Raw genomic sequence first — 15,398 nt, forward strand, 5'->3', positions numbered from 1 at the left:
TTGCAAAGTAGAAAGGTGCGAAGGTTGAGCATGGTTGACCATGGTTAGACATTCCAGCACGACCACTCAAGCGCTCTCATCCTTCAGTCATAACAGGTTCTCTCTCTTCTGTGGAAGATTTCAGATTTTCTAGGCAAATTTCTTGTAATTGGTGATGACTGATGATGGTGGCAGATTTTTCCTAACTTATATTTTAACATGTACATGGCAGGTTATTTATAATCCCTGTAGCTAGCTCAGCTTGTCCTCGACATAAATGGGTATGACCTCATCTTTTGTTATAACTGAACTTGTTTTCACTTTATCTTTCTTCTTTTAATGATTAGAATTTTTTATTGTAGAGGCTCCAGAGGATAATAGTATCGTGCATAAGGTCGATAAAGAATTTGAATTTAGAATTGGCATGAAATTTGCTAATGAGGACGAATCATATAATACATACAATGCATATGCAATTTGCAAGGGATTTGGAGTACGAAAAGGACAAAAAGCATACAATAGTAAAGGAATGTTGCGTAGATGCACATTTCTTTGTAATTGTGAAGGACACTCTCCACCAATCCCACTTCATGAACAAAGAGATGTTTATAGAACAGTGAAGAGAACCGGATGTCAAGCTTGCATTAAATTCAAAATTGAAGATGGAGATTGGATAGTTACCGAGTTTAAGAATTCTCACAATCATCCTTTCATTGATGATAGACAAAAGCACTTGATACGGTCATATCGACACATTACAAATACTAGTAAAAGTATTTTGACTTCTATGGCCGGGGCGGGTATAAGGGCTACAAAAGCATATTCCTACCTAAGTGGTGAAGCAGGAGGACCAGATAATGTTGGGTTTACTTTACGTGATTGCCAAAACTTTTTACAATCAAAGAGAAGGAACCTGATTAGTACAGGTGATTGTCAAAGTCTCATTAACCATTTTAATTGCTTACAATCAAATGGAAGCAATTTCTCTTATACATTTCAGATGGATAATGAACAGAGACTGACCAATTTTTTTTGGTCTGATGGTGTATCCAAGTTGGATTATGACAGTTTTGGAGATGTGGTGGTATTTGATACCACTTACCATACGAATAAGTACAATATGATATGTGCACCTTTTGTTGGCTTGAATCATCATTGGAAGAATGTTCTCTTTGGTTGTGCATTTCTATTGGATGAAACTATTGGTTCATTTGTTTGGGCATTTCAATCCTTTTTGAAGGTAATGGGCGATAAAGCACTGAAGACTATTTTCACTGATCAAGATCATGCCATGGCAAATGCCATTAAAACTGTTTTTCCGAATACTAATCATCATTTGTGTATATGGCATATTGGGAAAAATGCTACGCATCATACTGCACATCTTCTTGGAAAGACAGATTTTCGCGATAAATATTGGCAAAAGCTTCTATATCGTTGCGAATCTGAATTTGAAATGGAGAACACTTGGAAAGCTATGTGTGAAGAATGGAGCTTGGGAGATAACAAGTGGTTGGATGGTATATATCGCTTGCGGCATAAGTGGTGTCCTGCATTTGGGCGTGATATTTTTTCCGCAGGAATTAGATCTACGCAAAGAAGTGAGAGCACAAGTAATGTTTTTCAAGATATGGCATGTAAGACTATGACTTTGTCTGAATTTGTCAATCATTATGAAAAGCAAGCGGAAAAAATGCGCAACACTGAAGTTATTGATGATTTTGACTGTGCTCGAGGAAAGCCACGTATTATGGTTGAGAATAGTGGAATTTTGAAACATGCTGCAAATGTATACACTCATATCATATATAGGAATTTCTAGGCTGAGTTCTTGCATGCTTTGTCTGAACATGTTCTTGGATCATATGTTGATGGGCCATTGCATACTTATATCTTGGGAACTGAAAGTAGTGAAAGGAAGCATATTGTCCATTTTAGTTCGAGCGATTCTACCGTCACATGTAGTTGCAAGTTATTTGAAATGCAAGGATGGTTGTGTAGGCATATTTTGTGCATCTTGACTCATGTTGTGAATGTTACAAGTATTCCATCACAATACATTATGAAGAGGTGGACAAAAGCTGCAAAGCAAGGGACTCCTTGTGATGAGATCGGACAAAGCTCTCAGGATGCAGTTCAATCAAAGACGTTGTGTTTGAAGAGGTTGATGCGGTTGGCTTTCAATGTTATGAACTTTAGCGCGAATCATGATGTTACTGAGGAGCTTGCAACTACAACTTTGTTGCGTCTTCGCTCCCAAATTACAAAGAAAATGAAATGTTTAACAGATAATGATCATGTTGATTTCTTGGTGGAAAGTGATGAATCTGAAGATGCAGAAAATTCTGGAATTCGAGTATGTGATCCCCTTCGGAGAAGACCAAAAGGTGTACCAAATACTAGATTGAAGAGCATCGGGGAGAAGCGAAAGAGAAAAGCCTCTTCATGTGCACGAGTCACCTTACACAAGGTATAATAGCTTGTTTAACGTAAAAGAATGATTGCATCTATTTTTGACAGTTTATTTATATGCACTTCTCCTTTATGAAAATGGGTATAAGCAAAGAAATGCATGAAATAATTCCGGTACTGTCACTTTTTATGCAGGATTGATCTTCAGTAAAAGTCTGCGATCATTGGAGATTGATCTTCCTTCGGCAAGCAAGTTCAATGTGGAAGCAATTTGTGTATCTAATCTCCAAGGATTTATTTTTGTTAGGCTGAGTTTTTGGTTGTTAACAGATTAGTAGTTGTTTTGTTTTTAGATTCTATTTACAAGAGTCCCTTTTTGGCGATTAAGTTACTGATTGTAGATATTTGGTCACTTTTTATGCAGGATTGATCTTCAGTAAAAGTCTGCGGTCATTAGAGATTGATCTTCCTTCGGCAAGCAAGTTCAATGTGGAAGCAATTTGTGTATCTGATCTCCAAGGATTTGTTTTTGTTAGGAGAATTTTTGGTTGTTAATAGATTAGTAGTTGTTTTGTTTTTAGATTCTATTTACAAGAGTCCCTTTTTGGCGATTAAGTTACTGATTGTAGATATTTGGTTGCTTTTGTATCTATCTTTTATGGCATATCGAAGGGATGTACATATGCACATGATGTCGGTTTTAATTCTCTCCCTCTTGGGGGTTTAATGGAAGAGTTGGTCCACTTCTTATAATGACCCGTATGAAAGCTGAGGTCTCTTGGCACTATTAGCCGGTACACGATCTCTTTAGTGTTGGTTATAACTAGAATTGAACGTAAAGATGTTTGCGTAGGCTTTATATTCATTATGCCATACCATACGCTACTTTTTGCCATACATTGTTTTATATTCGCTATTCAAAGTGCCATACATTGCTTTGGACATAATTTAGATATTCGTTTCAAGAAAGACAAAAACTTATTCTTCCCTAAATTACTTTAAAATCATATTAATAACAAGTTCTCATCTCAATGTCGATCCTGGGTCCCTTGGCACTCATAGGAGGGACAATCTCTTTCTCTTTGATGTCATAAAAAAATAACTAAGTTGGTTATAACTAGAATTTAACACATAGATGTTTGGGTAGGCTTTATATTCACTATTCAGAGTGTCATACACTGGTCTGGTTTAGACACAATCTACATATTCGTTTTGAGAAAGACAAAAACTCATTCTTCTCTAAATTACTTCAACAGCATAATAAAAACAAGTTCTACAGAATTATCAGGAATAACTCCTATAACTACCTATATAATAACATTGAGATTACAATTCCAGTGAGTAAAGATATGATAACTCCATATAGTACTATTATTGACATAAAAAAGCCCATCCTTCTTCTAATTAACTTCAATTCTCTTTTCATGATAGCCATTTCTTCATTTTCATTTGATGCAACTCCTGACTCGGCTCTGTTGATATTTTTCGGTGAATAGAGCCGTAATTCCTCAACATAATCTTCAACCCATTGCACAAAACCATGACAGTCATTTGTCTGAAAAAAAAAAGACAAAAACTTATTCTTCCCTAAATTACTTTAAACTCATATTAATAACAAGTTCTCATCTCAATGTCGATCCTGGGTCCCTTGGCACTCATAGGAGGGACAATCTCTTTCTCTTTGATGTCATAAAAAAATAACTAAGTTGGTTATAACTAGAATTTAACACATAGATGTTTGGGTAGGCTTTATATTCACTATTCAGAGTGTCATACACTGGTCTGGTTTAGACACAATCTACATATTCGTTTTGAGAAAGACAAAAACTCATTCTTCTCTAAATTACTTCAACAGCATAATAAAAACAAGTTCTACAGAATTATCAGGAATAACTCCTATAACTACCTATATAATAACATTGAGATTACAATTCCAGTGAGTAAAGATATGATAACTCCATATAGTACTATTATTGACATAAAAAAGCCCATCCTTCTTCTAATTAACTTCAATTCTCTTTTCATGATAGCCATTTCTTCATTTTCATTTGATGCAACTCCTGACTCGGCTCTGTTGATATTTTTCGGTGAATAGAGCCGTAATTCCTCAACATAATCTTCAACCCATTGCACAAAACCACGACAGTCATTTGTCTGAAAAAAAAAATCAGTGTAAGGCAAGATTAAGTATTACAACATGTCATAACATGCATAAATAATTTGTTAAAAATTGAAACACTTACATTACAAGTTGAGGCATAATATAATCTGCCTTGATTTATAGGATTCTTTTGCACTTTTTTGACCATGCATAATCTCCCTCGAGGACATGGGCATATCTTGGATGGAAAATCAACCAATGTATTCGAGGATCCTCGAGATGTCATACTAAAATCATAATGTCATAGGTAGTTAAACTTCTACTCATGATAATAAAAAATAGATGGAGTCCAAGCAAAAGAAATTATCAAACGTGAATTATCCGGAAACCTTTCAAAAACTATCTAGGAACAACCTTTTAGTTTAACTACCATAACCACTAATTTGCAAGCTTTGAAAAGAAAAATATTACCGGTAGCTCGTTGTAGCACTATTATCTTCTATATTGAAATTTCAATCTCAATCTAAGCTTTTCAATCAACCAGCAGCACTTATGACAGACGGAAAAAAAAGAAAGAAATATACAGAGCAGTGCGACTACAGCTTGAGTTCAAGGGCATTAATTTTTTTTTTCCTTTCTTCCATTGCAGGATCATATGTGAAAACAACCACAATTTGTGAAAACAATCACAATTACTAAGCCAATTCAAGCGTAGACCTTTGCGCAAATAGTTGGCAGGCATCATTGGGGTTCCTCATAATTGTTAAGAGCAGCTCACTTGCATAAGCTCGCCTTCTAGAACCCCTTCATCCACGCCCCACTACCCTAAGTTTTAGTTGATTGATGGAATTCAGATTGGTGGAGCTAAAGCAACGTGCCATGATTTACATACAACAATTTATAGGATCGGGAAAAGTCTACATAAGATCGAACAATAGCGAAATGCAGCTCATTTACGAAACTGAGACTTTTGCGAATGCAAAATACGAGTAGGGCCGAAAAGAACCTCTGATTTTCGCAATCCGGAGCGAAGTGCCGCAAACCTCTGTTTTGCGCAAACCCGAGCGAAGTCCCGCAAAGCACCTCTGTTATGCGCAAACCAGAGCGTCCCGCAGCGCACCTCTATTTTGTTGTGCGAAGTGGAGTTTTGCACTTCCGTAATAGAAATTCTTCCTTCAAAAACTGAAAAAGAGAGAGAAAGAAAAGTCTACATAAGATCGAACAACAGCGAAATGCAGCTCATTTACGAAACTGAGACTTTTGCGAATGCAAAATACAAGTAGGGCCGAAACGCACCTCTGATTTTTGCGATCCGGAGCGATGTACCGCAAACCTTTGTTTTGCGCGAACCCGAACGAAGTCCCACAAAGCACCTTTGTTATGCACAAACCAGAGTGTCCCGCAGCGCACCTCTGTTTTGTTATGCGAAGTGGAGTTTTGCACTTCCGTAACAGAAATTCTTCCTTCAAAAACTGAAAAAGAGAGAAAAAGAAAAGTTTACATAAGATCAAACAATAGCGAAAGTGCATCTCACTTACGAAACTAAGACTTTTGCGAATGCAAAATACGAGTAGGGCCGAAACGCACGAAACGCACCTCTGATTTTCGCGATTCGGAGCGATGTGCCGCACACCTCTGTTTTGCACGAACTCGAGCGAAGTCCCGCAAAGCAACTCTATTTTGCGCAAACCGGAGCGTCTCGCAGCGCACCTCTATTTTGTTGTGTGAAGTGGAGTTTTGCACTTCCGTAACAGAAATTCTTCAGAAACTGAAAAAGGGCGAGAGAGAAAAAAAAAACGAGGAAGAAGAGAAAATAAGGAAGAAGAAAGATTTTGATCAGCGGAGACAACGAGGGAAGGAGAAAGGGCGCTCGATTGAAATTTCGGAAGCATTAATTGCCCTGACACGGATGGGTTGCTTTAGCAAGCTAGGCTGACACTAACTAATTTTCCTTTTCTTATTTTGAGATTCAAATTTACAAGTGTCAAAATTTCACTGGTGCTGATTGGACACATGCGTGCCACATCAGCAGGTGACCTGGCACTATGTGCCCACTGAATATTTTCTCCCCCGTATAAGAAGGCCAAGCGCGAGGGGACACGTGGCAGCCTCGAGTTCACCTAATTGGCAATTATACCGGAACTCTTATAGCCCAAGGAAGAGAAAAAATAGGAAGGAGAATATTGTAATTTGCGGAGCGTTCGGGTAAACGGCGGGCGGTGTCGTGCCAGCCTGGCAGTACCTTTGACTTCGTTGACTCGTGTTTTCGTTAGTTTATTAGAGTCCGACGCTCTGGTACGGGTGTTTCTTCTTCTTCCCTGCCGGATCGCCCCTTTATCTAGACAAATATACAGTACAACTCTGTCTCAGTTCATTGAGCAAGGTTCATCCAGCTGCAGCGGCGCCGCCTGCCTCGAACTCGGTTGCCGCATACCCGCCACCAATGCAAGGGGCAGTGCCATACCCTCCGATGCCGCCGGTGCTCCCGCCGCTGGGTCCACATCCCCTGGGACCATATCCCCCGCTGGGGCCATATCCACCGCCGGGGCCATATCCACCGCCGGGGGCATATCTCCTGTGGGGATATCCACCGCCGGGGGCATATCCGCCGCCGGGGCCATATCCACCGCCGGCGGAATATCCCCTGTGGTTATATCCGCCGCCGGGGTCATATCCACTGCCGGGGGCATATCCGCCACAGGGTCACGTGTATCCCCTGGCAGGACCTGGATACGCAGCCCCACTGCCGGCACACCAGACGAGCAACTACGGCGGTAACTTCCTGCAGTCGTTTATGGGCCGGCTCGCCGCAAACGTGATTGCAGGCGGTGTATGGGCTGTGTTAGGGTCAGATAATGGCCCCTGATACGATGCCGGGTTCCATGTTTTGATATGTAGCAGAGGCTTCTTGTTTTACGTTTTCCTTCCTCTGCCTTTTCCGGTTGTATTCCTGTGTTGAGCTACGATATGTTCTTTTTCTTTTAGTGTAAATGAAATGATTCTTTTCTTTTAGTGTAAATGAAATGGTTCTGTTTCAGGGACTAAAATAGCGATCTGACCTTCATTTTGGCTCTTCTCTTTCCGTTGTTTGTTTCATAAGTATGGCAATGAATCGGATAATCAAGTTCATATCACTGACATAATGCAGTTCACGAAAAATATAGAAGGGCAGAAATGGGATTTGGGGCTGGCAGTTTAGAATTAACCGTAGTCGAGCTTGAATCGAGTTAGGGATGTGAATGTAGCTGATCTTTCCATTCACGTTTACCACCCAAAGAGGTATGTAGGTCATGAGGCGAACGTTGAGAGGTGAAAACTATACGGCATTAACATGAAAAATTCCAAAAATCATCTGGATGGAGCATCACCGCTTTGGCGACTCGATCTGCAGTCATCCATGACCTTGGTGACCTCGCCGAGATCATTGACGCTCGCACGTAGCCTCAGAGAGGTGGGAAGGGTTGCGAATTTGGAGCAGATCAGTGGAGAGTGTGTGGTAGCAAGGAACAGGCTTGGGGGGCTGCCCACGTGCCGCCGAGTACAAGGACTGTGGTCGAAGGTCGAGGGGGACGGTTCGGAAGAATAGAGTTTCCAAGTGAGAGGGTGTTGCGAACATCTACAAGAGTCCTCAGGTTTAATGTTTAATAATCCCCTCTGCCTTGAAAATAGAAGGGCTACTAGGCTCGACATATCTTAACAGCACATGGAGGAGTATCAGTCTGTGCGGGGTCAACTTGCCGGGAGCAGCCAAGGGTTTTCAAACTTGAGGTACTTGCTGGTTCTCACAAACTCCTCTTCCCTTGTTCTGTACTTGGATTAGTTCTTCTCGGCTCTAGAAGTGGTAGCATAGTTCTGAGAAGTGATTTAATGCCTCTACTGTACATTTTTCATAATCTCCGAATGCAGTTCGCCCCTTGCCTTGTTCATTGCAATGGTTCCCAAGAAATCCCCAACTACAAATGTATATCGATCCGGAATGCAGAACAGTCATTGCAGGACGGGGCGTCGAATAGAATTTGGTTCTGTCCTTCAATTTGGGGAGATCTTCTCATTATCACCGTGTAGGCTAAACTCCATATTGACACCGACACAGGAAGTCGAACCAATCACAGTCATGGGCTGCTGCATGTGAAATAGGCTTTTGATTAGCAGCCGAGATTCATAAGGCTACTCCATTTTTCACTTATGTGGAGCGCGATATTGTTCTGGCAGGTCGATGTGGCAGGACTAAGGCTGAAGCTGCAAATGATGGAGGCGTTGCAAAAGGAGCTTGAACTCCTCCAGCCACAAAAGGCTGCTTCTTCACAAGCTGCGCTAATGGCATAGCAGAGGCAGAATTCCAGTGGAATGTGGACTCAGATCGCCGGAACACCTCCAAGCCCCAAAACCGATGATGTCTGAAATTTTTGGAGTCCGTCACAATATCGACGGGTTTTACCGCAGATTTTTGTTCCCTTTTTTCACCCATTTAACCCCATTCTTTATATATGAAGAGAACAAAAAGGCGATACCTAAGATGTTTGCACGAATTTGTTCTAGATTTAGTTCTTTGGCTAAAACTTGTCTTGAGTCAAGGCTATGTGATGTGCACACAGAGAGAAGTATAAATTGTCATTGGCCATAGCATCTACATGAACTGTCCTATCTGTGAGCGCAATGACCCCCACTATTCTTGAGTTTGATCAGCGCGGTCAATGCGACACCAATGTGAGGACATATGAACATTCTGGTCGAATCTTCTTGTGCCATAGCATCCATGAACTCCACTTTGGTTGCCTCCTTTTGCTTAGCAGGTGCATCTAAGGACACCCTTGAGTTGTGTACAAGGGCATTAGTCATCAATGTTTTCAATGACTGCCTTTGATTCCTCAATCGACACCTTTGAATCTGTCTCCTCTCTTTCTATGCGCTTTGAATGCCTAGTAGTCTTCCTTTGTTGTGCCCTCACTAATGCTAGGGAACCATCTTCAGGTTTGTCGTCTGAATATGAAGAAGAAATCCTCCTCCCGATGCACATGTGAATTGGTATACAATCTCGTTTCACTGCGAGTTTTGACTCGGCCGAATCTCTAGACTGCGTGATTAATTAACCAACTATACAAAATAAAAATAAAAAGAAGACGATAAAAGTGGTTTTCATAATTTCATTTTCATCGACATAATTTCATATCTTGGGATGCTAATTAAGATCACGCGCCCTGAAAATTGAGATTTATATATATTTCAGGAAAGTAAAATAGTTTAAGTAAAAATATTTATCTCCTAAGCATGCTAACATTTTTCTAAATTATATGAAGTCGTTTGGCATTTGAATATCGTGCGAAACGCGGCAACAATAGTCGAGCCACAAACCTATTTTCTAAATTTTATGAAGTCGTTAGATGTTAAATATATGTCTCGAGTTTAAGCCTAAAGCGAAAATCTAAATATTCCGAATTGGATATTTTGCGAATCTCCGAAATCGAGCAAAAAGCAAATATTTGAAATTCACTTTCCTAATGCACGTTGGAGTCCTTGTTCTCAAACTGGAAAGTCCACATGAATTTTATGTTGTTCTTTGACTCGGTCAACATGGGTGCAAAATAAAAGATAACGATTATCTATCAAAGTCGGGAAGAAATCAGCAGGATTGAGTCCAACGTTGGCCTGGAAGACTTTGACTGTGAAAGAGGAAATTGTGAACTTCTAACCACGTGTGTCAGAGAAAGTTGGATTCGGAAAAGGAAATAAGTATATTTGCGTGGAGTCCACATTGACCGTGGAACCTAAGCATAAATACGGGCTGTTCTGTTTTTGGCCGCACAGAGGTCTTGGTTCGCTATTGTTGACGAAGAAGACTTCTTGAAGCGCCGTTCCGCAAGTGAGTGCTTGGTTGTGGGTTCGTGATTTTATTCGTGAAATTACACCAAGAGTTCAAGTATTCATAGCAATTAAATCTTGTGTTAAGATTTGTGTATAATTCTTTTGCGAGATTGAGAGATTATTTCGTGAGGAATTGTAGGGCTAAACACTGCGTAAGTTATTAGGTGTAATTGGGGCTTGGTAAACACTGAGAGTGTTTGGGTGACTCGAGTGTGGTTGTAATCTCCGTTGTATCGCTTGATCTATAGTGGAATTCCGTGCTGCTCTCCCCGTGGATGTAGGTCACTACGACCGAACCACGTAAATCTGGTGTCCGATTTATTTTCTTATTCTGTCAATTTTATTGTTCGATCGCTTGGCTTTCGAAACAATTGGTATCAGAGCCTGGCTTAGCTGAGTTGAAGCGAATCGATGGCGATAGAAGAAGGAAGTGAAAATCGACAGATTTGATGGGAAAGATTTTGGTTTCTGGAAGATGCAGATTGAGGATAATCTATATCAGATGAAACTGCACTTGTCATTGTTTGGGGAGAAGCCAGAGACGATGAAGCAAACTGATTGGGAATTGCTGGATAGACGAGAGTTGGGTGTTATTCGGCTGACGTTGGCACGTAATGTCGCGTTTAACATCGTGAATGAGAAGACTACTGCGGGTTTGATGAAAGCCCTGTCGGACATGTATGAGAAGCCCTCTGCGATCAACAAAGTCTATTTGATGCGACGTCTGTTTAATTTGAAGATGAGCGAAGGTGCGTCAGTTGCAGATCATATCAATGAATTCAATGTGATTGTTAGTCAATTGAGTTCAGTTGAGATTGACTTTGAAGATGAGGTACGTGCTTTGATTCTATTATCCTCATTGCCTGATAGTTGGAATACTACTGTTACTGCCGTTAGTAATTCTTCTGGGTCGACAAGTTTGACATTTGATGGTGTTCGAGATTTAATTCTGAGTGAAGATATCCGTAGAAGAGAATCTGGCGAACATGTATCTGCTGCTTTAGTAGGTGAAAATAGAGGAAGAACTGGTACACGTGTTAGTAGGAGTAGTATGAACTCGAATAGACGAAGTCAGTCTAGGACTGGTGGTGTTGTCTGTTGGAGCTGTGGCAAGAGGGGGCATCTTAGAAGGGATTGCCTTAAACTGAAAAACGAGAAGGGTAAAGGAATTAGAGTTGAGTCTGCGGATGATGTTGTGGCTATAGCAGATGGTAATTCAGATAATGCTGATTATGTCTTGTCTGTCACTGATGATTCATCGTTTGATGGATGGATTATGAATTCTGGTTGTTCTTTTCACGCTACACCAAACAGGAACTGGTTTACTACATATCAGTGCACGGATAGTAGTAAAGTGCAGTTGGGGAACATGTTTGAATGCGATGTTATTGGTGTTGGTAATGTCAGAATCAGAATGCGTGATGGTATTGTGTGCACATTGACTGGAGTGAGGCATGTTCCAGAGTTGAAGAAAAATCTAATTTCCTTAAGTGCCCTGGATTCAATTGGGTGTCGGTATTCTTCGGAATGTGGAGTTCTGAAAGTAGTTCGAGGTGCCTTGGTGATAATGAAAGGATTCAAGCATAATGGCCTGTATGAGCTTCAAGGTGAGACAATGACGGAATTTGCTGCGGAGACGTCGGATGCATATGTTCGAGAGTCTGAATTGTGGCATATGCGTTTGGGACACATTAGCGAGAGAAGCCTGAAGGATCTAAGTGAAAGAAATTTGCTATGTGGTTATGTGGCTAACGAACTGAATGTATGCAGGTGCTGTGATTTAGATCAACGGTGGAAGGTGCAGTTTAGTACAGTTGTCAGAGAAACCACGGAAATTGCAGAATTGATTCACTTGGATGTTCGTAGGTTGTCGCGATTTCCTTCGAGGAAGAGTGTCAGATTTATGCTAACAGTTGTTGATGACTACTCGAGGAAGACGTGGCTGTTTGTGCTAAGGCACAAGTTTGATGCTATTGTTAGGATCAGGCAGTTTAGAGCTTTGATCGAAAAGGAGACTGGTAAATCGATCAAGCAGGTGCAGACTGACAATAGTATGGAATTTTGCTCGGAGCTGTTAAACGAATTCTGCATGAAAGAAGGCATAGTGAAACACCGCACTAATGCCAATGAACCACAACATGTTGCAGAGTTGATGAGCAGAACATTACTAGAGACGGCCTATAAAATGCTCTCTAGTGCTGGTATGGTTAGAAGATTCCTGGCGGATGCGCTTAGTACGGCGAGCTACCTGAAGAATAGATCTCCATCGACTGCGATTGAATGTTGGATTCCCGAAGAAGTGTGGTCAGGTAACGTTGCTGATTATTCTGTTCTTAGAATGTTTGGTTGTCCATGTTATGTTCAAGTTAGTGATGGTAAGCTCGATGGAAGGACAATGAAGTGCATGTTCCTAGGTTATGCACACGGTGAACAAGGCTATCGGTTGTGGTGCTCGAAATTAAATTCACCTATTATCAGCAGAAAAGTTACATTTGACGAGTTTCCAGTACTTCTGGCTAGGAATGTTAATAGCAGTATTCATACGGATCTGTACGGTGTTCAGCTTGAGGTGGAGTTGCAATCAGAAACTCCTGAGGTAGCGAGTACTAGCAAAGTAATCGACACGGATGGTGCTTGTAGTGAGGTGGAGCCTATTGAGCCAACAGTTGCTGTAACTGCTGATATTGACAAGGTGCATATTCGATCTCCTGACAGATATGGATGCAATGATGGTTTTGCTTTATCTGCGATTGAGGAAGTTGTGTTGGAAAATCCTTGTGGAGCAGTTAAAGGTGCATGTGGAGTTGGTATTCTGATGAGGTCCATGGCTATGGCAAAGTTCAAGCGAGGCTTGGACTTGAAAGACATCTGTGGCGGTTGAGCCCACGGGGGCTGTAGGAGAGTAGTAGCGGAATTCGGATTCTATCAAAGCGATTGTGACTTTGCTCAAACGTGAGCCAAGGTGGAGATTGTTAAATATATGTCTCGAGTTTAAGCCTGAAGCGAAAATCTAAATATTCCGAATTGGATATTTTGCGAATCTCCGAAATCGAGCAAAAAGCAAATATTTGAAATTCACTTTCCTAATGCACGTTGGAGTCCTTGTTCTCAAACTGGAAAGTCCACATGAATTTTATGTTGTTCTTTGACTCGGTCAACATGGGTGCAAAATAAAAGATAACGATTAGCTATCAAAGTCGGGAAGAAATCAGCAGGATTGAGTCCAACGTTGGCCTGGAAGACTTTGACTGTGAAAGAGGAAATTGTGAACTTCTTGCCACGTGTGTCAGAGAAAGTTGGATTCGGAAAAGGAAATAAGTATATTTGCGTGGAGTCCACATTGACCGTGGAACCTAAGCATAAATACGGGCTGTTCTGTTTTTGGCCGCACAGAGGTCTTGGTTCGCTATTATTGACGAAGAAGACTTCTTGAAGCGCCGTTCCGCAAGTGAGTGCTTGGTTGTGGGTTCGTGATTTCATTCGTGAAATTACACCAAGAGTTCAAGTATTCGTAGCAATTAAATCTTGTGTTAAGATTTGTGTATAATTCTTTTGCGAGATTGAGAGATTATTTCGTGAGGAATTGTAGGGCTAAACACTGCGTAAGTTATTGGGTGTAATTGGGGCTTGGGAAACACTGAGAGTGTTTGAGTGACTCGAGTGTGGTTGTAATCTCCGTTGTATCGCTTGATCTATAGTGAAATTCCGTGCTGCTCTCCCTGTGGATGTAGGTCACTACGATCGAACCACGTAAATCTGGTATCCGATTTATTTTCTTATTCTGTCAATTTTATTGTTCGATCGCTTGGCTTCCACAACATTAGAATTTAGAATATCGTGCGAAACTTGCCGGCAAAAGTCGAGCTACCAGTCGTTTCGTGGGAAACACGGCAGCAATAGTCGAGCTACCAGTCGTAACACGGCAACAATAGTCGAGCCACCAGTCGAGTGTTTGCGAGTGTTTATATAAAGGAGAGGTCCTCACTACTGAGAACCCTCCACAATCCTCTCACAATATATCATCGGCACCTCTGCCGGCGATGGCACCCACAGGTTATCCAACTGCACCGGCACCCCCTGCCGCGTACCTGCCACCAATGCCCGGGGCAGCGCCGTCCCCTCAGACGGCATATATGCTGAACGCCGCGCCCGCATACAGTTATCCACCGTCGGCATACGTGCATCCCCCGGTAGTATACTAGTACCCAGCCCCACCACCGCATGCTGGAGGGAACTTCTTGCGGAGGTTGGCAAGCGGGGTCCTCGTCCACGTGATATCGAATGTGTTGGAGTCGATTATTGACGTCCGATTCGATGTCAGGTTTTTCTCTTTTTTTTCTGATGCCTGGTTTTAATTTGTGAATGAGTTTTCTTGTTTTCCGTGTTCCTTCCTCTGTCTTTTCCGTTGTATTGATGTCTCGAGCTATGAGTTGTCCTTTTTCTTTGTTGGTTGGGTCCGCCCCGAGGAGAAGATAGGAGAGAAAGAGAGAGCGCTCACCGATAGGATCGCACGAGAAGATGGGAAAGAGGGCAGTCGCTTCCGGCGAAGATTCAACGGACAAACACTGTTAAAAATCGGCTCAAATTTCAATATGTTATTCGTGAGACCGAGATCGGTTTCATTCCTTGAAAACCTTCTCTAAATTGTCTCTCGTTTTCTCCAATTGTTGTTAGGATTTGTTGCTCCATTTGTGTTAATCCACCTTCGTGGTAATGTAACATTGTTGTATTGTTAATGGAGTGACTAAAAAAAAACTTTTGTGCATCCTACTATTCTATTTTCGGTGATTAGAGATGTTTTTTAAGTGGTCATTGGGTTTTCCACGTAAAAATTGTTGCTGCCTTGTCTCTTTAATATTTCTGCATTATATTTTCTTATTTTGAGGTTGTATTGCTGGAATATGGAATATACCGTAGGTTGTTGGTAGGGTTAAGTCCATTTTGGTCAGTTTAGTTCTAGGGAAGAAATTGATCCTTAATTGCCTTAGTTCTTGATGAATTGTTGCCCAATTCTCCCAAACATTCTTTAAGTGAAAAATGAAAT

General features: G+C 41.2%; 2 protein-coding genes across 6 annotated transcripts; one reads left to right on the plus strand and one right to left on the minus strand.

The window, feature by feature from the left end:
• Positions 1 to 8: 8 nt before the first annotated feature.
• On the plus strand, positions 9 to 3,144 carry LOC115668590 (protein FAR-RED IMPAIRED RESPONSE 1-like). 5 transcript variants are annotated; one of them, XR_008816008.1, is made up of 3 exons: positions 9 to 2,142; positions 2,268 to 2,449; positions 2,816 to 3,144. XR_008816008.1 is itself a non-coding variant. In XM_056309373.1 (2 exons), exons 1-2 carry the CDS (start codon positions 1,961 to 1,963, stop codon positions 2,590 to 2,592), a joined length of 495 nt encoding a protein of 164 aa, XP_056165348.1. In that variant the 5' UTR covers positions 242 to 1,960; the 3' UTR covers positions 2,593 to 3,144. The 5 variants fall into 5 exon arrangements, 2 of the variants coding, with proteins under 2 accessions (XP_056165348.1, XP_056165347.1); XR_008816007.1 differs by having other exon boundaries at positions 9 to 2,449; positions 2,587 to 3,144; XR_008816006.1 differs by having other exon boundaries at positions 9 to 2,449.
• Positions 3,145 to 4,085: 941 nt separating this feature from the next.
• On the minus strand, positions 4,086 to 6,021 carry LOC130137593 (uncharacterized). The gene is made up of 6 exons (XM_056309231.1): positions 5,903 to 6,021; positions 5,789 to 5,865; positions 5,613 to 5,674; positions 5,499 to 5,575; positions 4,635 to 4,779; positions 4,086 to 4,508 (listed from the first exon to the last, which is right to left on the minus strand). The coding sequence occupies exons 1-6, from the start codon at positions 6,019 to 6,021 to the stop codon at positions 4,413 to 4,415; spliced, it is 576 nt and encodes a 191-aa protein (XP_056165206.1). The 3' UTR covers positions 4,086 to 4,412.
• Between the last annotated feature and the right edge of the window lie 9,377 nt (positions 6,022 to 15,398).

The sequence above is a fragment of the Syzygium oleosum genome, unplaced genomic scaffold (genome assembly GCF_021117445.2).
Source record: "Syzygium oleosum isolate NSW1041296 unplaced genomic scaffold, Sole_v2.1 Sole_v2.03, whole genome shotgun sequence".
Taxonomy (NCBI): domain Eukaryota; kingdom Viridiplantae; phylum Streptophyta; class Magnoliopsida; order Myrtales; family Myrtaceae; genus Syzygium; species Syzygium oleosum.